The sequence below is a fragment of the Semicossyphus pulcher genome, unplaced genomic scaffold (assembly GCF_022749685.1).
Source record: "Semicossyphus pulcher isolate SPU_LCO1_2020_fin unplaced genomic scaffold, fSemPul1.0.p SCAF_1, whole genome shotgun sequence".
Lineage (NCBI taxonomy): Eukaryota > Metazoa > Chordata > Actinopteri > Labriformes > Labridae > Semicossyphus > Semicossyphus pulcher.
Window position 1 is genome coordinate 15,006,534 of NW_027211603.1, and position 26,236 is coordinate 15,032,769.

Genomic DNA, 26,236 nt, shown 5'->3' on the forward strand with positions numbered 1-26,236 from the left:
AAACTCTATGTGGCAAATGAAACACAAACATCACCTCAGGCATCACTGGTATGGTCTTGTAAATACAAAGCGCTGAGAAAACAGTGTATTTGGTTTTTAAATGCAGAGGACCAGAGAAACTAATCATTATAGTTTGTTCCAAAGGACTTTGTTGTAAACAAATCCACCCTTGAAGCACGATCCAAAATCAAACCTCAGCTGCATAAATCACAAATTGCAAGATGGTGAATAAAATTCTCCGGCTGTAATAATGATAATGATGGTAGTTAAGTGGAGATGCTTGTTATCTGTCTGTTACACATGTGGGCCATGAATTATTAATGTTGCCCAACTAACTGAAGAGCGGCTGTGAGTGGAAAAAGCCCCTCACCCCGCCCCCCCCCCCCCCCCCCCCCCCCCCCCCGAAAAGTCTGTAAACACCCAAGAGCCTGATTTCACCTCTGCAGAAACTGATCATAAAATACAGTTCAATGTATAAAGAAGTTAGGGTGAATAGGGGTGTGGAAAAAGGTGGATGAAAACATGTGAAGGAAGAAGTTTGAAAAGGAGAGTAGCAACAAAAAGCAGGGGAAGCCAGAGGGGTTGCAGATGAATTCCTGCGCTTGCCTGGGTTACACTACAAGCGGTCTGGGGCCGAAGTTTTTGTGGGGCTCTTGTGGTTTTTCAGCCAATAAATCCTCAGCACATATTTAATCCAGTCAGATGGGCTGCAGGAGAGGAGCACTGAAGGATGTACGGCCATTAGTCAGCTGGCCACATCAGACGGAGAAGCTAGATATCCACACGCACACACACACACCTCACCGGTTATACACATACACTTCATGAGACAGAGAGGCAGGCACAGGGATCATGAAGGAGGTGTAAAATTAAGTGTGAAAGTTCATTGGAAAGGTTTTAAACTCTAAAGGTTTTGAAACCTCTGGTGCTCGCATATGTTGTTCATTTACCACATGATATAAAGAATGAGAGATTTAAACTTTCAAAATATGAATATTTCTCTGAATCTTTTATTGTATACCCATCATGGAACAAAACTGGATTAAATTAGAGTTGTAAATATACTGTATGTCAACTGCAGAAAAATAGATCTTGGTTCTCGTCTTTGCTGTTGCACTTCTACATTTTACTTGTTGCATTTACTCCTTGCATACTACTTTGCACATCACTGTGACCTACAGAAAGACCAAGGGAAACCAATTTAATATTCCAACAACACCACAGTGAACACACATCAGAGGACCATCTGAGACAGCAGCAACTGAATTTGGCTTGAGAGGTAATTTGGCAGCACGATTTACCCCTCCAGTATATCAGACACTTGCGCCATCTTCTGGACATTCTTTGCTATTACATTTTGCTATGGATTTATCAAATCCATGCCCTACACCTTCATCATTTCATCAAATCCTCAGATTTAATGATGAGAGTTCTGCACAAGCAGAGATCATTATCTATTATAGATCTGTTTTATAGAAACAATAGCTAGGTTCAGACCTCACACCTTTGGCATGATGATATTAATGATCTTACGTTTAAATAAAATTTCCATGATGTATGTGTACACACTTATATTCAGGGCTGAAAGATGACATCAAAATGAATTGCACTGTATTTTATTTTTTAGAAAATGTTAAGATGTTTTGGGAAAATGGTGGGTATAACATTCTACAATTAAATCTACAATTAAAATTAAAACCCAGTGGACATTTTAGACTCTTGAGCATGAGTCCATTATAAGTAAATGGAATATATTAAAACTAATTACAATATATAAATAAGTAAAATAAGGCAAACCTAACTTCCTCCTTAAAAATGGATTCCTGGCAGTGTAAGGGACACTCAGAGACAATAGACTAAATAGTTGTTGTTTTTTTCTCATACTGACATATACAATTTAGAGAAAACATAACCGAACAGTTGACCTCACTTTATCTGAAATTCTGATATGCTATATAAATCTGGTAACAGATGAAAGGATACTTGTGTCTGTTATTGATAACTAAACAAGCATGTTGCATAATGTGCAGATTATTTTCATGATTAACAGATTAAAATATATGATGTATAATTAATTTTTGCCAATGCTCCAGTAAAACTAAGAATGCATGTAAATGGATATACAGATAAATAATCCAGTGCAGCAACATCAAGACTAAAAGTAGGATGTTGAGTCCTCTATTGTAGTACATATTTTACTGTCAGGCAATCTTGAGGCGATCAGAGGGGTCCTTGTAGCCGCTACCGATAGCTCAGCAGCAGCGAGTAAGCCATTGGCTGGTGTGAGCCTGAGCATCCTTCTAGAAAAATACCACTGAAAGTAAGAGATAGGGACTGCTCTCATACAGCTAACACTTCATCGGACCAAGGAAATCTCTTTGAAGACAAAGAGTATAAAGGTATGAGATTCGTATCATCACCAACATATAGTTGTTAACCCAATAAATCGTCTTTAGTCATCTTTACTTGAGGCGACTGCACACAACGAGTTCTCGCAGCGTCTCGAGCTCGTCTTTGTTTAACCGCTATTAACGTCTTGTAACGACACCACTTTTATATATCGTTTTAGAATACCGTTTTTTCTTACTGTGTTTTAACTGACATCCGGTTTAATTAGCCGCATAACATTAGCTAGCATGCTAGCTCCTCAGCTAACAATAGGACAAGGAGATTAGGACCAGTGTTCGCCGATTATTAAATTGATTTGATTTAGCTAGCTAACGTTTACGTTCTAACAGTGAACGGCTAGCTTGCTAACAAAGCCAAAAAGATGATTTTACTATGTCGGCTGACATAACGTGACTCACTGTTAGTTGACTTGCGTATTTCTAGCATCTGTCAGTGAGCTTAGCCGGTGCCTTAAAGAGGGCTCGGGTTTTTAACTTTGAATAGAAGGCCAACATTTTAACTTGTGCTAACTTCCTCTGTCAATGTCCCAATTAAGACCAACGTTCATAAATGTACGTAGTCCCGACAAGGCATTTTTGTTAGCCAGTAATATACTTCAGGAGAACATAATCGCTTTTGTTTGCTCCATAGCTCAAATCAAAAACGGGCTGATTTGCTTTATCACGTCGGTACCACCTCCCCTAGCCCAGCAAGTGTTGTGGGTCTAGATCTAGCTTCAGTATCCTATTGTTGATTACAACACTTACTATGTTTATATTGTTAAAGCAATCCCAGCACTGAATCCACAGCTCAGTCAGGTTAAAGTCGACCCAGACAGGACATCAAATAGAGATCAGTGACAATTTAAGCAAGAAATGACATTGCAAATTGAAAAGGCAGCTGCTTTTTAAAAGTATAATTTAATAAAAAGTTAAGTGTCGTATTTAGCTTTATGTTTCTTATTCCTCTCCATCACGGACACATCACCACCCACACACAAACAGCTTTCAAAAAAAAATACACACATACACTCAGTAAATGTTACAGATGCTGCTGTGAGGAGTTTTTCACTGGTTATGAAACTGACTGAAACACATTTTAAGTGAGTGATACATATTACTGTTAAAGAAAGCAGGATGATATTTTTTGTTAAAAACCACCACTTAAGCATGTACAGGACAAAATACGGCTTTGTCCACAGGGGGCGCCAAAATCAAGACAAACCGAAAGTTCCTCACAGTATCTTTAACTGAAAATCAGAAGATCCTATTGTAAACTTGTATGGAGGCAACAAACATATTATAAAGTAATCTGTTAAGCTTTTCAACACTTTCCCCAGCTGCCTTGTAAGCTTATGTAATGGCATGAAGAAAATCTTAGCTATCACAAGTGATGTACATGTATTTTATACAACTACAGTGTTCTGCAGTCTAACTCCTTTCTCTTTCATGTATTCCTCATGAGAAGATGCCTTCAGCGATGGTTGGCAACAGTGCTGTCCAGTCTGCCATTCCAGACCTGGGAAATGGAAGTCAATGTGAGACAATGAAGCAGGTTCTCGGTGTGGTTGACAAGAAGGTTCGCAACATGGAAAAGAAAAAGGTATTTCTAGTTTGATATTTTTAGACTAAACCACATTTTGCATATTAAACAACAGTTATAATAGTTATTATAATTAATTTATTACATTTGTTTTTTTTAATACAAGATATTTTTTAAAATCTATCTGTTGTCTTGTATTTGATCTCAACTGAAATAGTTTTCTCCATGTTTTCACAGTCCAAACTGGATGACTATCAGGCAAAGAAGGACAACGGAGAAAGTCTTAATCAGGATCAGCTGGTAAGATAAGACAATGCCAGTTTGTGTATTGATTTATTTTATTACACTCTGCTGCAATATTGATGCAGCAGACTGTAATACATTTTTTGTCTTTTTTCTTACCTATATAAACTCCCATCAGTGATATCAACAGTCTGAAAAACATTGCGACTGTGTTTGTTACTGTATCCTGTTTAATGAAAAAAAAAGGGTTGCACAAATCTGAATTTTTATGTAATTTTCTACCTAAAGGAGGCTTTGACAAAGTACCAAGAGATCATCAACAACCTTGAGTTTGCACGAGAATTGCAGAAGAGCTTCCTGGCATTGGGCCAAGAGGTGAGACCTGATTTACCATTGTTCTCATAACTTACTTTTTGGTAGTCATCTTTCATTTGAAATCAGCATGTCATGGCTCTTAAGTAACATTTATTGGTTACAATATCAGAAAAGCCTGTATTCCTTCTGTCTTTTTAGAAGTGACCTCTATATCAAGATCTTGCTTACACATATAACAACCTTATTACCACGACCTGTTGTAACTGATGCCATACTCCAGGGCTGGGACTTGAGACTGCATATCATAACAACATAACATGACAAAGATTTACTGAATTAAGCCTCATTGACATTCTACATCTTACAAGTGCAGTGATATGCAGGGTAGTGCTGGTCGAACTCGGTAGAGCTATGATTTGTTTGCAACCAACCGTGTGTGTGTGTGTTCAGGTTCAAAAGGCAGTGAAGAAATCTGCAAGACGGGAACAGCTGCAGCGGGAGGAGCTGGAACAACAGCGACTGAAGACAGTGTTGGAGCTTCAGTTTTTACTGGACCAGTTGGGAGACGACAGTGTCAGGCAGGACCTTAAACGGCCAGACGCCACTGGGTCCCCTTTGCTTACTGATGCTGACCTCAAATCGCTTGATGAGTTCTACAAACTGGTGGGACCTGACAGGAACTATGATGTCAGGTATGAACAAGCCTGTCATTTTCAGTGCAACTAATATTTATGTGTTTGTAAGTTATGTTTGGTGTTTACAGTATACTTTGCGAGTAAGGACAATACAAATCAACCAAGTTGCATATTTACCCTGTTGTGTAACATGCAGGTTGACAGGACAATATGAAGAGGCCTCCCTGCACTTGTGGGAACTGCTTGAGGGCCGAGACAAGGCCGTTGCAGGGAGCACATGTAAGTATTTTCATGGCTTTCTACCCTACCACACAAACAGATTAAATTAATGTTTAATCTGTGTTAATGTTTTGTTATCTGACTTGGCATACTGTCTATGTTCCAGACAAGTCACTGAAGGACATTCTGGACAAAGTGCTGCTGAGTGGTTACTTTGACAGAGCACAAACTCATCAGAACGGGACGTGTGAGGGGGAAGAGGAGCGGGAGGAGCAGATTGTGGTGGCTGAGTCTACGCCTGTGATGCAGCCATCAGAACCTGGTAACCAACAACACATTAGCAGAAATGCTTGTGAGATATTTCTTTGACCCAGAAAGGATTCATCTCTCACATTTGCTTCTTTTCTCCAGAAGGAACAGCTCCTGAAAAATACGCCGAGCCAGTTAAAGTAGAAACCACAGAGGTGAGATTTCTATAGTTTTTTTTCACATTCTTTAAAACAAATCCAAACATTGCAGTGGAACGCTTTTTTTCTCTTTAATGTTGGATTACATTTTCAGTTTGTTTTGTCTTATAGTTTGTAAACAGACAGTTCATTCCCGAAACAACGTACAGCAGTACAGACAAGGACCAAGTGGAGGAGTGGACAGCAGAGGCTCAGGTATGCTGCACTACTTTATTGCATCACTCCTTAATACCACTAACCATATTTTTAACACCTCCTTCTTCTCTAAAGGGCCTGACACACATGTCTGTTTGTATAATAGATGGTAAATTCCCTCCAGCACCAGCCACCTGTCCATCTGGCTGCAGAAGCAACCGTTACTGTGAACAACGTCGCTCCCGCTCCGGTCAGCGACCCAGTGGTAAGGAAGCAGGCAGTGCAGGACCTCATGGCCCAGATGCAAGGGACGTACAACTTCATGCAGGTACAAAGGTCCAGCATATACTGCAGTGTTCATCACAGCGTTATTACTGCTGAGATGGAACCTTAATGTTTTTTTCCACACATTTGTATTACCTTCCTAAGTAGGATAAAAGTGAGATAGAAAAAAACAACTCAAGTCAAAAAGCTCAAGTATAATCAAATCAGGATCCATCTCTGTGATAAAAGCATATTTCACTGACTCATCCACCTTTACTTCCCATCAGTTCATTTCAATTAAGTAGAGTAAATGCTTGCTGACAAAGGCAGATTGAACCCAGTACTGTAAGTTATAGCCTACTGTCAACACACACTTTGTTACAGCATTGCCCCTAAACCCGATTCATGACCTAACGATACCTTTACTCCTCTGGTTCTCTTAGGACTCTGTGTTGGAGTTTGACGGCCAGGCTCTGGACCCTGCCATTGTGTCTGCCCAGCCGATGAAGCCTGGTCAGACCGTTGACCTGCAGCAGATGGGCTGCCCTCCAAGTGAGTGCCAGTGAATTTACCCTGACTCTGAGCAGATTCTATTAAATACATATTGTCATCATATATTATTTCCTATTTTCTTCCAAACAGCCCTCTCAGAGTCCAGACTTCCTCAAACAAGTGCAGTGTCAGGACCACAGGAATCCTCCCAAGTAAGTAGAGCAGACTCTTCGGGGAACAGTTGTTTACACTTGGTTGTTTGGATTTGCCTGAAATAGTGGTGCATTAATTGAATAACAAGAGTAGTACAGAGTTAAACATGAAAAATCAGAGATCCCATTTTCCCCACTGATTTTTCCACAATCCTTGTTTCCTTGCTGTCCGAATTCCCTCTTCCCTTCCTCCCTTCCTTCCTTCCTTCCTTCCTTCCTTTCTTTTTCCTCCTTCTTTCCTCCCTCCCCAGGCCCCGATGTCTCTATCATCTGAGCAGTCCCCAGCCCCATGTCCCCTGTCCTCTGCCTTTCCACCTGTCTCCAAACCCTCCCACACTGGAGGCATCAATGTCAACGCAGCACCCTTCCAGTCAGTGCAAGCGGTATGCTTTCTACCTGGCTCCAACTAAATAACTAATCCAACAGTGAACTTGTTTGGACATATTTGACAGATGCTGCAGATCAGGTTCCATACTTGTTGTGTTTGCAACAAAATACAGCAAGACCCCTTGTTTCCCAAACCTACCTAACACATCTTGCTCCAGACATGCCTTTTGATTGATGTATTGTTTTGGTACAGACAGAAAATCAAAAAACTTTCTTTCTCTCTTTCAGGTATTTAACCTGAATGCGCCTGTACCTCCAGCAACTGATGGTCAAGCAGATCCTCTAAAACAGCCCGGGCAGTTCCCCGGTGGTTTTGGGCAGAGCTTCAGCAACCAGTCAGAGAGTTCTGTAGAACAGCCGGACATCCCACAGGAGACATTACAGTCAGGTGAGGGGAAAGCTGTGGTTTCATGCATGTCTTTAGATGAAGCACATTATACAGTGCTGTGAAAAAGTATTTGCCCCCTTCCTGATTTCTTATATTTTTTCATTTTGGCACACTTAAATGTTTCAGATCATCAAACAAATTTTAATATTAGACAAAGATAAACAGAGTAAATACAAAATGCAGTTTTTAAATGGAAACGGTAAAAAAGTTACCAAACCTACCTGGCCCTATGTGAAAAAGTAATTGCCCCCTAAACCTAATAACTGGTTGTGCCACCCTTGGCGGCAACAACTGCAATCAAGCTTTTGCGATAACCGGCAATGAGTCTTTTACATCGCTGTGGAGGAATTCTGGCCCACTCTTCTTTACAGAATTGTTGTAATTCAGCCACATTGGAGGGTTTTCGAGCAGGAACGGCCTGTTTAAGGTCATGCCACAGCATCTCAATCGGATTTAAGTCCGGACTTTGACTAGGCCACTCCAAAACCTTCATTTTGTTTTTTTAAGCCATTCAGAGGTGGACTTGCTGGTGTTTCGTATCATTGTCCTGCTGCATAACCCAAGTGCGCTTGAGCTTGAGGTCTTGAACTGATGGCCGGACATTCTCCTTCAGGATTTTCTGGTAGAGAGCAGAATTCATGGTTCCATCAATTACGAATAGTTGTCCAGTTCCTGACGCAGCAAAGCAGCCCCAGACCATCACACTACCACCACCATGTTTGACTGTTGGTATGATGGTCTTTTTTTGTGAAATGCTGTGTTAGTTTTACGCCAGATGTAACGGGACGCACACCTTCCAAAAAGTTCAACTTTTGCCTCGTCAGTCCACAGAATATTTCCCCAAAAGTCTTGAGGATCATCAAGATGTGTTGTGGCAAATGTGAGACGAGGCTTTGTGTTCTTTTTGGTCAGCAGTGGTTTTCTCCTTGGAACTCTCCCATGGATGCCATTTTTGCCAAATGTCTTTCTTATTGTTGAATCATGGACACTGACCTTAACTGAGGCAAGTGAGGCCTGCAGTTCTTTAGATGTTGTTCTGGGTTCTTTTGTGACCTCCTGGATGAGTCGTCGATGTGCTCTTGGAGTAATTTTGGTAGGCCGGCCACTCCTGGGAAGATTCACCACTGTTTCCATGTGTGGATAATGGCTCTCACTGTGGTTCGCTGGAGTCCCAAAGCCTTAGAAATGGCTTTGTAACCCTTTCCAGACTGATAGATGTCAATGACTTTGTTTCTCATCTGTTCTTGAATTTCTTTAGATCGCGACATGATGTGTTGCTTTTTCAGATCTTTTAGCCTACTTCACTTTGTCAGACAGGCGCTATTTCTTGTTTCAACAGGTCTGGCAGTAATCATGCCTGGGTGTGGCTCGTGAAATTGAACTCAGCTTTCCAAAAAATGTGGTTAATCACAGTTAATTTGTGATTTATCAAGGGGGGGCAATTACTTTTTCACATAGGGCCAGGTAGGTGTGGTAACTTTTTTCCCTTAATAAATTAAATCATTTAAAAACTGCATTTTGTATTTACTCTGGTTATCTTTGTCTAATATTAAAATTAGTTTGATGATCTGAAACATTTAAGTGTGATAAATATGCAAAAATACAAGAAATCAGGAGGGGGGCAAATACTTTTTCACAGCACTGTATATACACAGGGGACATCGTTGGGCATCACATCTACCTTTACCTTACTCTATAAGCGAGTGAGTATAAAATGTATTATTCCTGTTATCTTAGGGAAGCCTAACAACATCAGACTGCAGATGAAAACTAGCTTATGCCAGTGCTTCTATATCTTTTTTGATGCTGATTTATGTACATTTTCATGACAAAATATCCCAGTGGTGACAGTAAAGTAAAAATAGGAGTCAGTCAGCATAACATGAGGCGATAAAACTGCAGCTTGTGCAGCTTGTAGAAAGTTATTTTGTGTTTTAAAGCCAAACTGCCGAACAGACCATCCCCCTGTGCATCAGACTTATAAAGTCTTCCTTCTCGTTTGCTTCTGTCTAGTTGTTGGTGGATTCCAGCCCCAAGACCAGGTCATGCCCTCGGCTGGAGGCCATGAAGAGTCCTCTCCAGGAGCAGGGTTCGGACAGTCGGGACAGTCGTTTTACAACAGCAGAGCTGTGCCCAGGGGTGGACCCAGAAACCCCCGCGGCATGATGAACGGATACAGGGGCTCCTCCAATGGATTCAGAGGTACGACAGCAATCTATGTTTCACAGAGAAAAATAGTTATGAGGTTAAATGATTCATTGCAAAGACACAGAACATGTTGAAACCTTTATTTTGTTAATTGATATTTCTTTGATTCAATGTTGATTCTAATGTCTTTTGTCATCAGGGGGATATGAAGCCTATCGCCCTCCTTTCTCAAATCCTCCCAGCAGTGGTTATGGTCAAACCCAATTCAACACGTCCCGGGACTATTCCAACAACACCTACCAGCGGGTAACTTTTCCTTTTTACCATTAAATAGCTTTTATGTACCAAAAACCTGATACATTATCTTATATGTTTCTGTCTGTGTATTGTCTTTACATTTTCAAATTTGTTATATAGCTATTTTAAACACGTGCTCTTTCTTCAATTACAATAATAAACTTAATTTTTAATTACCATTCCAGGAGGGATATCAGCCGAACTACAAGCGGGGAGCCGCCCAAGGACCCCGAGGTTTGTCTCGAGGAAATGCTCAAGCAATGCGATCCTAAAAGATCCGAAGGACCGTCAAGTCGCGCCACGTTTAACATTCAGGATTTTTGAATGTGTTCTCCCCAGCTCACTTTTATAACAACGTTTTGTTTCTCATTGGTAATCTTATTTTTTTAACTCCTGGCCTACTTATCAGAGTCAGCCTGCTTCGGTCTGTCTAGATCCTCTAATTGTTTTAACACAAAATGCTGAACTTCACCACATGTAGGATTATCAGCAAGTCTGTGTGATATAAAACAACATATAGATATTCCTGTAAACTTGAAAGATTTCATTAATTTATTTTTTGTACAAAATAAATGCAAAAAATACCCTGCCACTGTCGATCTGATTCCATGAGAATGATTTTCTTTTTCTGCCCTGTGCTGTCAGACACTTTTTCCTCTTTTCATAAAGGCATTAAATGTTCTTTTTGTTTTGTTTTTGTTTCTTTTTTTACCCCGTCATCTCTTGCGCCACCACCTCTTTGTACGCTGATGTTATTGGTTGAGACTGTTTCAATAAAGTTGTGTTCTATTACCATCTGTTTACTGCTACTACTTTTCTGCTTTGGTGTGTATTTAAGTTTAATAATTCTGAAAACTTTTCCAACACAATCCCAGTGAAAACTGGTGCAGTGCATGTGTTGCATTCACATGAATACAGGCAAAATAAGCCTGCACACGAGGAGTAAACTGTCAGGACAGACAAATCACCAAAAATGAAACCATATAATTAAGTTCCTTTTGCTGTGGTAGTATTGATGATTTCCACTTTAAAATATAATGCTACTTTTTTTTATTGTATGCATGGATTGTCTGTACTGACTTGTTTTTGATTGTATTGCAGGTTTTATCTGATTCATCAAGTGATCAACTCATTTACACAAGCTGAAAGGTCATCACTGTTTTATTGTATTGAACTGAGGTGTACAGTTTCTTCAAATCACTGTATTTTATCCAGCAGCAAGCGACCAGAGTACGCCGCCTGTACATTTTGTGCAAATGTTGATGCAGTATTGTCTCAAAGAATCACTTGGCACACAGAAAACAAATGAAACTGCAAAAAAACAAAATGTTTTCTATGTCAAAAGAAAAACCACAATAAGGCAGACATGTTATTTTAACTGTATGCAAACAGGGCCTTCTGCAGTAAAAAGTCTCAAAGAGTCAACACCTTTGCCAGTAGTCTGCCAGCGAAGAAAAACTACAACATAATGTGAAAAAAGCAACCTGGAGAGCACAGCAACTACACCAAACAGATCAGAACAGGAAAAAAAGCCATGCTTTAAGTTTTTCAAATTAGGATCAAGTAATACACATCTGGTGCCAAATACAGCGATGTGAACTGAACGCAAATCAGACTTCAACAATGTTAGTCAGACAATAAAAAGACACGGCTCCTACAAACTCAGAGCAATTTTCAGATTAACTGGACGATTTTAATAAATCCGGTAGTTGCTTCATCAAAATTCTTGAGACATCAGAGTAAAACCCGACAACTCAAATGATAAAATGCGATTCTTAACATCAAAACTGTTTCATAAAACAAATTTAAAATCATGATCAAGAAAGATCAACTCATAAATAAACACATACACGTTGTGCATGAACAATGGGCCTAAATCAAAATGCCCATCATACTTTTAAGTGTATCAGTAATTTAATCCTTTTAGAGGCCACATTTAGTCAACCATACTGTGAGCAACCTGAATCTCCCTTTCAATATCAATCTGCACAACTTTAGTGGTGATGAAGTAGGAGAAATGTTTGTTGAAGAGAGGGATATTCTTACCTCTCTTTATTTAATGAACTTGGGACCTTTATTGTTTTCAATATCAAAGCCATTGGAGAGCAGCAGCAGAGTTTCTGAAGTCTCGTACCCAATGCCTTGATAGGCAGAGCAAGCATTTTCTACAATTAAAACTGTCCTAAACAGCAGACAGGTGACAACAGCAAACATGAGTAACATTAAGAACGTAGCAAAAGTAGTGTAGTGTGCAGTGTCAGCTGGAGATGATGGAAATGAACTGTGAAGAATCTGACCGAAGCCCTGAAGATTGTGGTTAAATGAAACTATACTCATCTGTATCCAGTCCTTACACTTAAACAAAATGGACATCAAAATGCTGTTTGCTTGTTAAAATTGCCATAGTGCCTCTTTTGCTCTTAATGCTGTCATAGAAAATCTAAAAAATGTCTCTTGAACTTAATTTATATAGATGTTTGATGCAGTCCAGTAAAATTCATTTCACCCCAGGCCACACAAGTAAACGTATTCTTTTTTTCTTTTGTTTTTTAAGATTACTGGGGCTATCTCTATAGTCAAGTCAAAAAATCAAAGTCAAATTGATAAAAATAAAACTGTTTTTTACACCTTACCCCTTCAACAGTCTCACACAGGCAGCAGCATGTCATTTCAGAGGTTCTGTACTTTGAACAGCAAACAGCAGGTCAAGACAGCTCAACTAAATTATATTTTTGTATAACTAAACATTCTTTTTTTCCCACTGCTAATGTAAAAGTTTGCACAGTTTAAGATGTATGTCCTTGGTTGGTCTTTAATTATTGTAATTCTGTTATGTAATCCGAGGATTACAGTTATTCTCAAACACTAGTGTTCAACAGGAATTCCTTTTGTGCGGCTGTCCTTCATCTCAGGTGTCCTCCAAACTCCAGCGTCATTCCTGTTAAGACGCCCAATACTCAGGAGGGACTCCTCCTCTGCCACTGGAGTGGAGGTGCTGCAAAAGTCTGGTTGTGGAAGTTCGGACAGCACTCTTATGGCACGTTATGCAGGCCTTGTGCTGCTTCTTGGTGGCCTGGGGGAAGATCCTGGTGTGTCTGGGGGAGCCCTTGCTGGGCCAGGTCTTGATGTAGTGGTTCTTGGTGTTCCTGAGGTGTATCTTGAGGAGCTGGAGGTGCAGGATGATGCGCTTGTTGGGCCTCGTGTTCAGGATGCAACTGGTTATCAAATTCATGTATCTCTGGGACAGCATTTCCTTCAACTGTAACAAAGAGGCAGTTTTATATTTCCAGAGGTCCGCCTGTGATTTTAAACAACTGTCAACAAAAGACAAACAACGGGTGCAATCGATACTCACCGTGAACCTCTGGAGGGGGGTCTACTTTTTGTGTTTTCAGCCGTTCCATATGCTCAACTGCCTGTAAAAATCCAGTTTCATACAAGGTTTCTTTCTTTATTTGAAAAGTGATTGAGGTTCTTTATAGAAAACATTAACATGAATTCTCTACAGAATAACTAGTTACTTATAAACCTATTGCATCCAATGTGCACAGTTCCTTACCTGTTGTAGTTCAATTTTCTGTGCATTAAGCTGCTCCTGTTGTCTCTCTAGCTCGTCTCTCTGTTTCTGGAGGTCCACAGCCTTCAGGTTGAGGTCCTGTTCCTGCTGAACAAGATGCTCCTCAAACTCCCTCATCTCCTCGTCTGTGTACGCCTGGTTCTGCTCCAGGGTCTGAGGAACAAAATGGAAATGTGAAGCCGTTTATTAAACTTCTTTAATTACAACTGTTTTAGTATATTACTCTTGAATAACGTCAACATAAATAAAAGGTTGTGTCTCACCTCCCAGCTATCTGGCTCCAGGAATTCTTTTTTCTTGGTCGCAACCAGGAACTCGTCTAAGGAAACAAGCCTGTCTTTGTTGGAATCCACCTGTGACAAGGACAGGAGCAAAGAGCTTCATATAAAGAAATCAATTCTTTAGATTATTAACAGAGTCAAGGCAAAATATAGCAGATACAGGTCTCTATTTAGTTACATATGCAAAACAGACAGTTTCAAGGAAATAGGGCTCCTAGAGTAAGTTACTGTACCTCATTCATAACATGCTCTCTCATACGAAGCCTTTCTTCCTCCATTTCCACCATGTCGTCCTCTTCATTGGTGGGGTCATAAATCTTTTCCAGCTAAAGTCACAAAGACGAACAGTCAGTGCAAAGACCATTCACTGAAACATTAAACATTTTCAGATGCTGGGGATTTACCTCTTTGGTGAATAATGCCTCCAGTTCCTGTTCATCGAAAAAGCCGTCTCCATTGGTATCTGCATATTGAGATCATTTTATAGTAGATATTATAAAACATAGCAAAAAAAATTTATATAATATTAAAAGAAAATACAGAGTATGTAGCACTGAATACATGGACATTATCTCTCCAGTCTTTAACAGTTGAAAGGTCTTACCATGCAGGTTGAAAAAGGTCTTTGGGTCAAAATCTTCAGGGTCCAAGCCATCAGCTTCCTCCCACACCTCCTTCAGTTGATTCTGGCTACCCTGCAACATGGACGCATATTTACATTTGAATTATTGCTGCATAAACAATCCATATCAACGCTAAGTAAATTAACAAGTTATAATAAAGAACATATTAGTGAACTTAAGTTAGGCTTACCGGGTGGTTGACTTTGGGGTGGTCGGCATGCTTCTTCTTCATCTCCTCATAGTGCTCTTCCTCTTTCTTTCTTTCATCCTCATCGAGTGATTTAAGGTGTTCCCGTCTGTCGTGCTCTTTCATCATTTCATACCTCTTGAACTCATCGTGTCTCTCTTTGTCATAGTTCTCCAGATCTTTAGTGGCCTTGCAGGGGACAAACAATTACAAGGCCTGTTAAAACACCTTGATTCAAATCAATAGTTAATCTAGTGCTACATCCTACTCGACAGTTATGAGGCTATAGTTTTTGCACATGCTGCAAGCACACCTGAAAATACTGCATGCATGCTGCACATAGAGCTAATGACTTTGTAAGGCTGTACCCCTTACAGGCTCCATTAATTTTGGTTCTAAAACCAACTTGTCAAGACTGACCATACTTCAGATTGGCAATCCATCATAGTGAACATCGTCTGTATAATTATGAAGCAAAGTCACTTTATGTTTGTTCACACTGATTGGAAAATATTTGCAGGCCCTAAAGCATGTATCATCTTCTTGTGGGCCGCTCCTGGCGTACAAATAAAGCAGTTGTGTTTTGTCCTGTTCCAATGTTTCTCTACTGTGCCAATGATTCGGTAACGGGTGTCCTTGTTTTCTGCCTTGTGTTTGCACCCCAATTACAATGTGGAACAGTGTGAATATGTCCTTAATTTATGTAACATAGTAACAAAGATATTTACCGATTTAATGAGCCGATCCAGGTCATCCACTTCAAATGTATGTGGGTTCATGTGGTTCAGGTACTCAAACTGTTTCAGCAGAGCCTGGTGGTCCACGGCTATGTCTACACAGGGAGTGACAGATGACATAAATAAACACATGTATAGACAGATAAAACAGCATTTTCCTCATAATGTATTCACCTCTAATCTTTAAATATAAAATGAAGGTCAAATTTAAAAAGAAATGTCTGTAGCTCAACATACCATTCCCTCCTTCGATGTCTTGCTTGGCCTTAATCAGGGTTCGGAGTCTGTTTACCTCCTGCCTCTTCAACTCATCCAGTTTTGTTCTGACGTGATGGCTGACAAAGTCCAGCTCTTTGGCCAGCTTGCCCTGCTGTATTTTACATGAATGATACAACAGTTAGCGCAATTTAAGATTTGTTGGTTGTAGCGCTGCATGTGAATACATCAATGAATTAAACCTTTCCCAACAACATTTTGGATTCCAGTTATCTGTAAACTGGAGAACAATGGTACAAGACTAAAACTCCAGAAGAGAAGAAAAAAAATCTACTGTTGTATTTATAGTATTTTTAGCATTTTACCAAGTGAAAGCCCATTATTCAGTTAGCGTAATGATTAACTATTAGTTTCCTCAGGGCTGGTGAAAACTTCCTGCCATGCTAATAAGACCAAACAAAAGAAAAGCAGGATACCTTGATGTCCTCCATGTCTGTGTTGTGAAGCTTTTCTCTGAAATGCTGATCTTTCTCCAGAAAATCGATGACTTCCCTGAGGTAGCGGTCATAGTGGAGTCCAGTGTCCTGTAAAATTAAACAGATCAAATTTCAATTAAAAAACTCTTTATGATAAATTAGAGGTAACACAAAAAGTAATCCTACAATGACAATATTTGATCATGTATTGAAGGTTGTGTAAAGTTGCTTTCATAGGATATATTATGTTTGGGCTAACAAACATAAAAGATCCTTTGACCAGGTGTCAGAGATGACAGGTTTAGTCATTGTATTTCTGTACACACTGCTGAGCTAATATGTCAACATTTAACACAGACACCCCCCTTCCTGAGCCACTGAGTGCACCACAGAGCTACAACATCTGGTTGTGGATTGTTTGATTAGGGAAATAAACTGTAGTGTAATAAGACATCAGGTCATCTCTCATGTAAATTAGCCTGGATTATTGCCTCTTGTTTACTGCCTATTGAGCAGCTGTTAACAGCAACAAAACTGCATAGCAACTAACAACGAAACTCAAATGAAATTATGGATCATTCACGCTATAAATTAGAATTAAAGACCCTTCTCAAATTAACAAAGCTACTCTATCTGGCCTCTTGCACCTCTAATGGAAGTCCTCTATATCAAGCAGTAAAAACAATTCCCATATGTGGGATTTGTGCACAATTATACAAAACTGAAACAAGTAACCTAACAGCAAACCCGTTCAATATTGATGTTTAGATATGGACAGAAACAACTCTCTAATCTATTGCTGCATGTGTACAGTTGGCTAGCTATAATGGCTGTAAAACAAAAGAACAGGAATCATGCTCTCTGAAGAAATATATGTATACATTTAGGTGTTTATATATATTGTGTCTTCTTACCACACTAGCAGGGGGCTCTTCATTCTTTTTCTCTGGCTCTTTGACTTTTGTCTTATCCATACTGATGGGCACTGCCTCTAAACACAACAACTGGACAAGCAGCAGAACCCAGCCGGTGAGAAGGGCCCGGCTCCACCACATCTGGAAATTAGGACAATTGTGGTTAAAACAATGATATATTTGAATATGATTCACATTTAACAGTGTGTGAAACTAAACAACCAAGGTGTCCCTGGGTATACAGAGTTCGCTGTGTGGCAACCTTCCTCGTTTTATATAAATAACACAGCCTTTTTAATCTGCAATGGTTGTACATTATTGTTGGCTAGCTAATAACATACAGAGGAAGCTGTTGGTTTTAGCATTAGCACAGTGACAGATATGGCTAATGAGAATCAAGCCCCTAAGCTACTAATGTAAGCTGTCAGCCTAGGCACTGAAGCTAACGTCACATGTTTATGACACTACGCGTAATGTCAAAAGCTTCACTACAGATCAACATAGATACGTGTCACTCGCAAACTCACTTTGTTATGAATCCTGGACCTCATCTGTTCTGATTTCCTCCCGTCGCTTCCTCTCAGCTGGAGCTTTGTGGGTAGCTAGCACGCTAGTAAGCACGGTAGGTTGAGTGCGTGCTAGCGCTAACCGCAGTGGTCAGTTCAGCTTTTCGTCGAATTGACTAGCAAGTTGCGTTGCACTGAATAGTACGTGGCGAGATGACGACAGAGCAGGTGGGCGGTTACTTCTTATTTCTGATCGAGCCAATTAGGGCAATTTGAACAGTGAAGGTCAGGTTAGCGAACACACTGGAAAGATTAAGACGCAGTTTCCTAATGTCCTAAGTGTTTTTCCTTCCCAAATACTTTACATCACAATATAGTGGATATCGACATGAGTCTTGTTTATTATTTTATTTGTGAAAAAGAGGATGCTATTAAATTTAACATACTTAAAGAAGGTAGGTTGCAACAATAATACGTTATTAGATTATTACTGATGTATTAATGTATTAATGTATCAATGTAATTGATGATGCAGCTGGTCAATGTGGAACTAATTACCATAGGATCTTTTTATTTTTATATTAATGACAATTCATTCTGTTGCATAAGGTGATCATAAGTTTTGTATTTAATCTGCAGTGTAGCCTGTAACTATAGGCTAGCTGTCAGATAAATGTATTGGGGTGGAAGCACAAAGTAGCATATAATGAAATGTAAATATATGTAAATTACAGGAGCTCAAAAAGTACAGGACTAAAGTAAAATTGAGTAAAAACTCACCTTTTTTTTACTCACCTCAGGGAGCAGCATTCTTTGATTAATGGGTCCAAGTTCACCTCTGACCCCCAGCCCTTCCCACTGTGCTAATGGGGATATCATAAATGCAATACTTACAGTTGGTTATATCCCTCTATAGGGTCTCCATGGCCTATAAATGCTGCTGAAACCAGAGCCTCTGTTATAGTTTCTGAAGACACTCAAAGAAACTAAGTATTGTGAGTAATCTGAAAGAAGTAAACACTTTCCCATGCATTGCTTATTGTGCAAATGGCCCAAATTAGTCTCATGTGTTTTATTATGTGTTTGTGGGTATTACCATCCTTGAATCTCAATGAAGTACTTTGTGTATAATTTGTGAGGAGTCACTTATCGAATTATTGCATCACATGGTTATTTGTATACCGATGAATGCCATCAAATAAACAACTGATTTAAATATCTTGCCCTCTAGTTGGTCATCAGTTGCTTAAGCATTTTGGCATGACAGAGATGGAAAGTTGGTGAACTTTACTGCTTGTGTACAATCACATGAGCTGTGGGCAGACTCCAGCAGCAGGTTAAAAACAACTCACACAGTGACCGATTAATCATTGTTTGGCTGTAGCTCAGAAGCCACAGTGGGTCATCCACTTATCGCAGTCTTGACGGTTCAATCCCACATGTCAAGTATCCAGGACACTAAGCCCTAGACTGCTGCTGCCTGTGTGTGACTGTGTGTGAATGTGTAAACTGTGAAGTGCTTTAGATAACACATGTTTAGCTGTAGAACTGAATCACATGTTAAGTAAGCTGGACAGGTTATAATGCATGCTTGATAATGACCAACTAAAGCCTTTTTATTAACCTAGTTGTTCTGTTCATTGAGTTTAACTATAAACCACACATTTTAAAAAGATATTAACTGTTTAAATTAGATCCCCCTCTTGTTTCAGCAGCTGCTTGGACCAGCTGGGATAGGGGGCATAAATTTGTTGCAGGAGTTATAAAAACATTGGCTTTCTGCTCGAACGGTGAGTGCTAGAAAGATCCAAAAAGACTATTTATGAGGCTTGGCGGGTACAGCCAGACAGTGAATCCAATTTTTATGTGGATCAGTTGGCTTCTAACTAAATATAACATCCATGCCCTGTAGGTGTCAGTGTAATAGTTCAATGAGCTGGAAGGCAATTAATCATTGTCAAAGATTACAACTAACAGAGAAAGTGAAAGAAAGATAGAGCAGATGGGGAAGATCAGCACTTCTTTTTAATCAACAACTATATAATCATTAAATGTGCTGGATACGAACAGGACACTGCTGTCTAAATATAACTCTACACTGTGTAATAATGAAGGCAGTTTGAGACATGTGCAGACCATTTTTTTTACATCGTACCCTGCTCAGTTTAAGGGGTTAATAGGAAAAAAATGCATTTCACAAAAGATGTGATTGATTTCCTATGTGGGCATCTGCCAGACAGATTAGGAGCCAAACAATCCAAAACTGAAGAGATGAAAGACAGAAGAGCACAAGAGAGTCTTTATTACATTTCCAGCACCTTCAGTAAGCTGTGATTCAGCAGGAGGAGCCTCTCTGAGGAGAAGACAATAACATTGAGTCACCTTGCTGCATTGTGAGCCTCTGGCAGCCGAGAGGCAGGAATCAGCAGCAGCAGAGACCGTACTGCAGAGCTGCACTGGACTGCATCAACTATGTGTGTGTTTGTGGGTAAATTACAATGTATAGGCGTGTGTGTGTGTTTGTGTGTGAAGTGGGGATGATCATAAATCATAGCAAGGTCAAATAACAGCAATTGAGTGGGGATACGAGATGATTACACTGCAGTTTGTGTGATGTGCTTTATTATGCAGACTGGTTGCAGAATACACAACAGGTTAATTGTGCACCAAATTACTCCAAATGTAAGTATGGCTTTATCAATATTACAGGGGTGTTAATGATTTTTACAGACAGTATTTATGTACTTATGCCTGTTGCAGATCTCTTCTTAGGGTCTGCTTTACCTTACGATGAAGATTGATTTCCCAAAATGCAGATACATTTTATAAATTAACAGACTTGTTTTTTTTCCTTCAAGGTAAAACATATATTAGCGTTGAATTAAAGGAGAATCCAACGTACATTACAACAGATTGGGCATTAACTGATGGCGATGGGGTGGGTCTTCCTTAGGTTGTAAATTGAGGTTTAAGCTGGTGATTTCATGCAAATGATTCATATAATTTTAAAAGCCATATAACCACCAAGTGCCCCACTTTTCCCTGTATAGAAGCATGTGCATCTGTTGTGATTCCAGACTAATTTATTCAGTTTTTTATGTCTGAAGATCTTATTTATAATATATTTTATGACTTATTCTGTCTCTATATGCACAGTCAGAAACATATTATAGCAGAGAGAATCCTTGTTTTCATTGGCTCCTCTGTCAAGTAGATAAGACTTTAGAAGGTTTGCAGTGAATAGTTTTCCACCCAGCAGCTCACTTCAGTGCTTTTTTTCCAGAGGAAATGTTTTATCTCTCGCTGTCTTTGAAGAACACTACCTTAAACCACTGGAGAATGTTAAAACAAAGCCTGCCCAAAAGGGAATCACGGATCAAATATTTAATATGTTGACTGATGTTTGCTGCTCTCTGAACACTGATGTGCACCCTGTACAGTACAGTAGTGTTGCCCTTTCACAAAGGAGATATATACTGTAATCTACACCTCACAGGGTGAATTACTGTGTGCCTTTCTATGATTGTTTGACAAGTTTGTCTAGATACCGTCCCCAGTTAAAGCACACGATGCTACATGAGAGCATCCTATTACTGGTATTTAATTTTTATAAGAGCATGGCATGATGGAGTAAAACATCCCTGATGTCTCTAAAGGCTCAGCAAACTCACTTCCGTGCCAACACTACTGTGACTTTGAACATTGCCTCCTCTCACAAAGCCCAAGTGAAATTTATGGGCACCATTGGTAAATTGGGCAGGTCTGTTTGATGCAGTGTAAGCATTATTGTAATGTGTCATGGTCAGACGGCTCTCTGTCCTCAAAGCGTGACTGCAGTGAAGGTGACAAACTTCATCGAAAGCTTCCACAATTTATGCACGGACATACAGCCATTCATGCATGCAGCCGCTCTGAGTACACACTCACACACACACTACTTTTTTTTTTTAAAGCAACCTTGAAGCATTGGTTTTTCTTTCTTTGTCTCAAGGTAAAGTGCATAATTGCATAATTGCATAATTGCATAAATGCATATATATACACACACACACACACACACACAAAGATTTTTTAAAGTTTCCTTCTGGGCCTTAAGTGTGGTTGTGCACTTTTCCATTCTTATACATCCCCATGCACTGATAAAGTCAACATGTAGCCCACATAAACTTAGACTGAATGTGACCACTGTTGTCTTACTTTATCTTTGTTTAAGACCAACTTCTCCTCCACTGTTAGTTTATTTAACACTGTTGCTTTCTAGCATTCCAAACTAGAGCACTGAAAAGCTGGTTACAAAATAAACTTAACACATACTTTTAATTTCCTCTCACGTCTTACACGCACATATCCAAATACTGCAGTAGTTTAAAAAGAGGAAAACTAGGCATGTTGATCTATTTTGGTTTAATTGTGATATCCCTGGGATCATTTAATAGACTTAAAGGACTAACTAAATCCTATAAAATCCTATAAGAATGGTTTCAAAGGCCATTTTATGTTTTTATGTCCTGAAATGTGCCCGTGTCCTCATAAATTCCAGCTTTAATCAAGTGCAATTCCACTAAACCAAAATTTTCTCCGCAATGGGGTTCTTTTATTTTGTAGAGCTCTGTGTTTCAATTGTCTCCTAGACTACTTGAAGGAACATGTGAGCCGTTTTCTTCAGCTCAAATTACTTAAAAACATAGTCGTGTAAGTGGCCTGAGTTTGGCATTCTTCCCCTTTAAAAAAAACTATGCAGCCCTAGCGGTGGTGGTATTAACCGGGCTCCCTGGGAAAGTCTGCGGAGAGAGGGAGAGGGGGGACGAGCCGAGCCGGAGACGAGAGATCATGGCGGCACCTCTCGGACGGGACACCCTACCTGACCACTGGTCGTACGGAGTTTGTAGAGATGGACGGGTCTTCTTTATAAAGTGAGCCGGGTGAAACTACTCTACGCTTCACGCGGCATTTTTAACGTTCAGCTTTTTTTTGGTTGTTTTATTATCTTTCAGTAACAGGTGTCTTTCTTGCAGTGATAAAACTCATAGCACTACTTGGCTACATCCACGCACTGGTGAACCTGTTAACTCGGGACACATGATACGGTCAGGTACGCGACAAATATTCTGATTTGGAGGATACCGACGGGACGTTTCTTTTGCTGCAATGTGTTTTCTGTCTGTGGCGGGCTCCTTCAATGTGTTTTTGTTCGTGTTGTAGATTTGCCAAGAGGATGGGAAGAGGGCTTCACGGACGAAGGAGCCAGCTACTTCATCAAGTGAGTGGGCTCGTGAGCATTGTTGCGTAGTTTGACCGTGTTAAATTTGATCCCATTAGCTATGCGAAAGTGCTTTGTGTAAAAATGCTTCTACTCCTTTCCTTTCCTGTGCAGTTTCGACACGTTTGGTAACACTGAGCTGCAGTCAAATACTTGTACTCAAACTAGATGAAAAGGCTGTACTTTCAACACAACATAAGGTTAGGGTTGACACAGAGACACACCGGCATATGGATTAACACACTGGGGTCCCATCGGATAGGTGAAACCAATTACCTCTGCCTGCATTGTGAATGGAAAGTGGCAGTGCTTAGCAGGACAGGAAGAAGGCTATTAAAATTCTCCTCACATCCTCCATGCAGGACCTCTACTCTCTCCATTAGATAGGTGTACAGCCTGTGTGTGTGTTGGAGAGAGTGTGTGTGACAGAGAGACTGTAAAGGTTGCAGGAGAGGGGTGTGACCATGTGGTGACAGAGATGTATGGCATGATTGCATTATTGAAGCAGAGAGGACAGGATTTCCAAAGTCACAGACAGCAGTGGGAAGTTGTTTTTTTTGACAGATTTTCACGTCCTTCACACATTAAGATTAGCAGGATTCATGTTAGTGAAAGACATAACACAATCAATGCTACACTGACACTGCACATCTGTTCTGCTTAGCTAGGTAACGCAAATATTATGTGCATTATATTAGGGCTGCAACTAAAGGTTATTTTCATGATCGATTAATCGGATGATTATTTTTACGCCATATTATTCGGTCACTAAATGTCAGAAAGTTGTGAAAATTTCTGATTTCAGTTTCTCAGAGCCCAAAGTGATGTCTCAAAATTGATTGTTTTGCCGAACAAGCAGTTTTAAACCAAATACTTTTCTATCACAAAATGACAAAAAGCAGCAGATCCATAAATTTAAGAAGCTGGAACCAAAATATTTTGCAATTACTGTCTTCTGATTAATCGTAGCAGCTCTACATTGTATTTGCATTTCGACCCGCACAGTTTTACATGATTGAATTTAGTTTGGATTGTGATCTGTGGCTGCAGCTGTATATTAGATGGTGAAAGAAAAAAATGGGACACAAGAGCAACCAGTTAATCATAATGAAAGCAATCAGATAAGTCTGTCTAATGATGACAAATAGAAAGCCTACACTAAAACAAAGTGGAGACAAATTCTTCCATGGCGCTGGATCACTGTGAATCACAAAGACTCCTCCTACTGTAGTTTGTGTAAGATTTTGTGTATCCGCTACCCGTCGCCGGTCTTGGGCCTTTTAGTTTGTCCCATTTGTTTTGGACAGATGGCCTTTTACATCCCTGTTACTGCAGTATCTCTGAAGTTGGAATAAGAGGTCTTAGCTCAGCAGCATGCAGAGCTCTGCAGACACCAGTTTGTAGCACTGTATAATCAATATGACACTTTTTTTTTTCAATTTGGAAATGCCTGCACTCAGAAATCAGCATAGATCGGTGTGATAAAAGAGGAACTATTATTGTGGTTTTGAAAAGCACCTGCATGGATCACAACTTTTACATGCAGGTGGCACTGAGCCAGACAAACAGACGTCCATGCATTCAAAAGACACTTTAAAAGACATCCAAAAATATGGGCTTTAAAAAGACACATAAAATGGTTTCAAATAACAAATTCGCCGTTGCTGACATTTATATTGTGTGTAGAATAAAGGCGGCTGTTGTGTCCCCCTCATTCATGTTTTTTCTCTGTAAGAAGCGAGAACAATGTAACAGTGAAGTTGTGTGATATACGGCAGCCTAAATGTCAAGGCTGTTAAATCAGGCGACTACTTGTTGCCCGGTTGGCCTGGTGGAAGGATCCTGTTTTGCTCCTGCCCGCTGCTTGTGTCTTTGTCTTTGAGGGCTAATTTGTTGGAGACAGGAACAGCTTATCTGGAGCACAGCAGGCTTTTCTCCATGTTCTCCTGGTGCGTGAAGGAGAGTCAAATCATTGGCTGTTTGTCAGAGTAGGTAAAACTGCTGGGTCACTGTTTTCAACCTACAGTTTCAGTCAAAATTAGCGCGTTGGAGATGAATCATGCGACGTAGACCATGTCGATATTTAACTGTAAACTGTAGGAGATTGGTTATGAGATCATAGAATAAATGCCGTCTGTGTCACCCAGCTCAGATATACAGCAAGTCTATATAATGACAGATTGTTTGCTCTTTGTTTAATTCTTGATATGGATCACTGAGTTTGACAAGCCGCTGATGGGTGTACAGCTCAGTGGGGACGTTTCTGTTGATGAAGCATTTATTATTTTCTTGTGATGGAGTGCTGTCATTTTCCCATCGTGGAGGACTTCATCTCTGGTGGTTTACTTGATTTACTGCAGACCTGGATGATGCCAGGACTCTGTATTGGTCCCGTGTGTGTACAGGTAATTATAGGGAGTGTTGCTTGTGTCGAGCCTACCTGGCTTTTCACTCCAGCACTTAGCTAATCAAGCTATGAGTGGATACACAGGGGTTTTTAATTCATTACTACTCTGATCTTAAACACACGTCTTAAAAACATTGGGCAGATTAAATGTTAAAAAAAACAGCTTCATCTCCAGGAATGTCTTTACAGCTTTTGGTGCAAGATCTGCTTTGTTATTAATGTTACCTGGCACACCTCACACAGTGAAGACAGCAAAGATGGCTCCAGCCAAGTGGATTATTCCTTCAAATCACATATAAAAAGTTGGAAAAGGACTGGACTGCTTGGACTGTCGCCCTGTTTCAGCCCATAAAAATCATCACAAGTGTTATTTTTTACAACACTGTGTACAAGTCAGCATTTTAAAACTGCTTATAAGACTAAAGGGGCCTCCCCCTTTAGCCCCACGTTTATTTTCCTGCTCCAGGGTGCAATTAGGGGTTCTTTTTGTTTGTTGAAATTTCGCCTCACACTCCCTAATTTCCCTTTAAACATCAGATTTCACAAAAAGCTTTCGACAGTTGTGTTTAAAGCTCAAGGAAAGTAGTTTCTTTTGTATATAAACACCTGCTTCCAACCCCCCGCTTCTCATTTAGCAACAAACTCGAGCAGGACTGAAGTTGACATGGTGCTGCTGTGACAACGGCCGGTAGATTCAGTTGTGTGTTGATGTTGGTATTTAGTTGAGTACAAAGGAAGGATTGTTCAGATGCTGCCGCTGTAGAAATACCCACATTTATTTACACCTCGCTTTAGGCCAGTCTGTGCCCTGCAAACCTGAACAATCTCTTAAATGTGTGCGATGCATTATTTTGAATGCTCCAACCGAGCGAGGGAAGGTTTTATATATGATGAAGTATCGTTTGATTATGAAGTTTCTA

At 39.9% G+C, this 26,236-nt stretch overlaps 3 protein-coding genes across 4 annotated transcripts in view; 2 read left to right on the top strand and 1 right to left on the bottom strand.

Annotated features, from left to right (window-relative positions):
* The first annotated feature begins 2,282 nt into the window (after window positions 1-2,282).
* caprin1a (cell cycle associated protein 1a) lies at window positions 2,283-10,927 on the top strand. Of its 2 annotated transcripts, XM_069657265.1 has the most exons (17): window positions 2,283-2,399; window positions 3,856-3,990; window positions 4,168-4,230; window positions 4,462-4,548; window positions 4,939-5,180; window positions 5,320-5,402; window positions 5,509-5,664; window positions 5,754-5,806; window positions 5,921-6,004; window positions 6,111-6,272; window positions 6,652-6,760; window positions 6,851-6,912; window positions 7,164-7,295; window positions 7,528-7,687; window positions 9,701-9,889; window positions 10,035-10,141; window positions 10,318-10,927. In XM_069657265.1, the coding sequence occupies exons 2-17, from the start codon at window positions 3,856-3,858 to the stop codon at window positions 10,402-10,404; spliced, it is 1,911 nt and encodes a 636-aa protein (XP_069513366.1). In that variant the 5' UTR covers window positions 2,283-2,399; the 3' UTR covers window positions 10,405-10,927. The 2 variants fall into 2 exon arrangements, with proteins under 2 accessions (XP_069513366.1, XP_069513375.1); XM_069657274.1 differs by lacking the exon at window positions 7,164-7,295.
* A 308-nt stretch (window positions 10,928-11,235) lies between these two features.
* Window positions 11,236-17,757, bottom strand: nucb2a (nucleobindin 2a). The gene is made up of 13 exons (XM_069660719.1): window positions 17,671-17,757; window positions 17,144-17,284; window positions 16,230-16,337; window positions 15,775-15,907; window positions 15,529-15,632; window positions 14,804-14,989; window positions 14,595-14,685; window positions 14,395-14,453; window positions 14,224-14,316; window positions 13,973-14,062; window positions 13,692-13,862; window positions 13,488-13,548; window positions 11,236-13,391 (listed from the first exon to the last, which is right to left on the bottom strand). The coding sequence occupies exons 1-13, from the start codon at window positions 17,692-17,694 to the stop codon at window positions 13,165-13,167; spliced, it is 1,488 nt and encodes a 495-aa protein (XP_069516820.1). The 5' UTR covers window positions 17,695-17,757; the 3' UTR covers window positions 11,236-13,164.
* A 4,703-nt stretch (window positions 17,758-22,460) lies between these two features.
* The window catches only part of plekha7b (pleckstrin homology domain containing, family A member 7b), a 74,568-nt gene continuing 70,792 nt past the window's right edge, over window positions 22,461-26,236 (top strand). Inside the window, exons 1-3 of the mRNA XM_069663171.1 lie at window positions 22,461-22,562; window positions 22,665-22,741; window positions 22,852-22,909. Of these exons, the coding sequence (XP_069519272.1) occupies window positions 22,480-22,562; window positions 22,665-22,741; window positions 22,852-22,909 (218 nt within the window). The 5' untranslated portion in view covers window positions 22,461-22,479. The remainder of the gene's footprint in view (window positions 22,563-22,664; window positions 22,742-22,851; window positions 22,910-26,236) is intronic.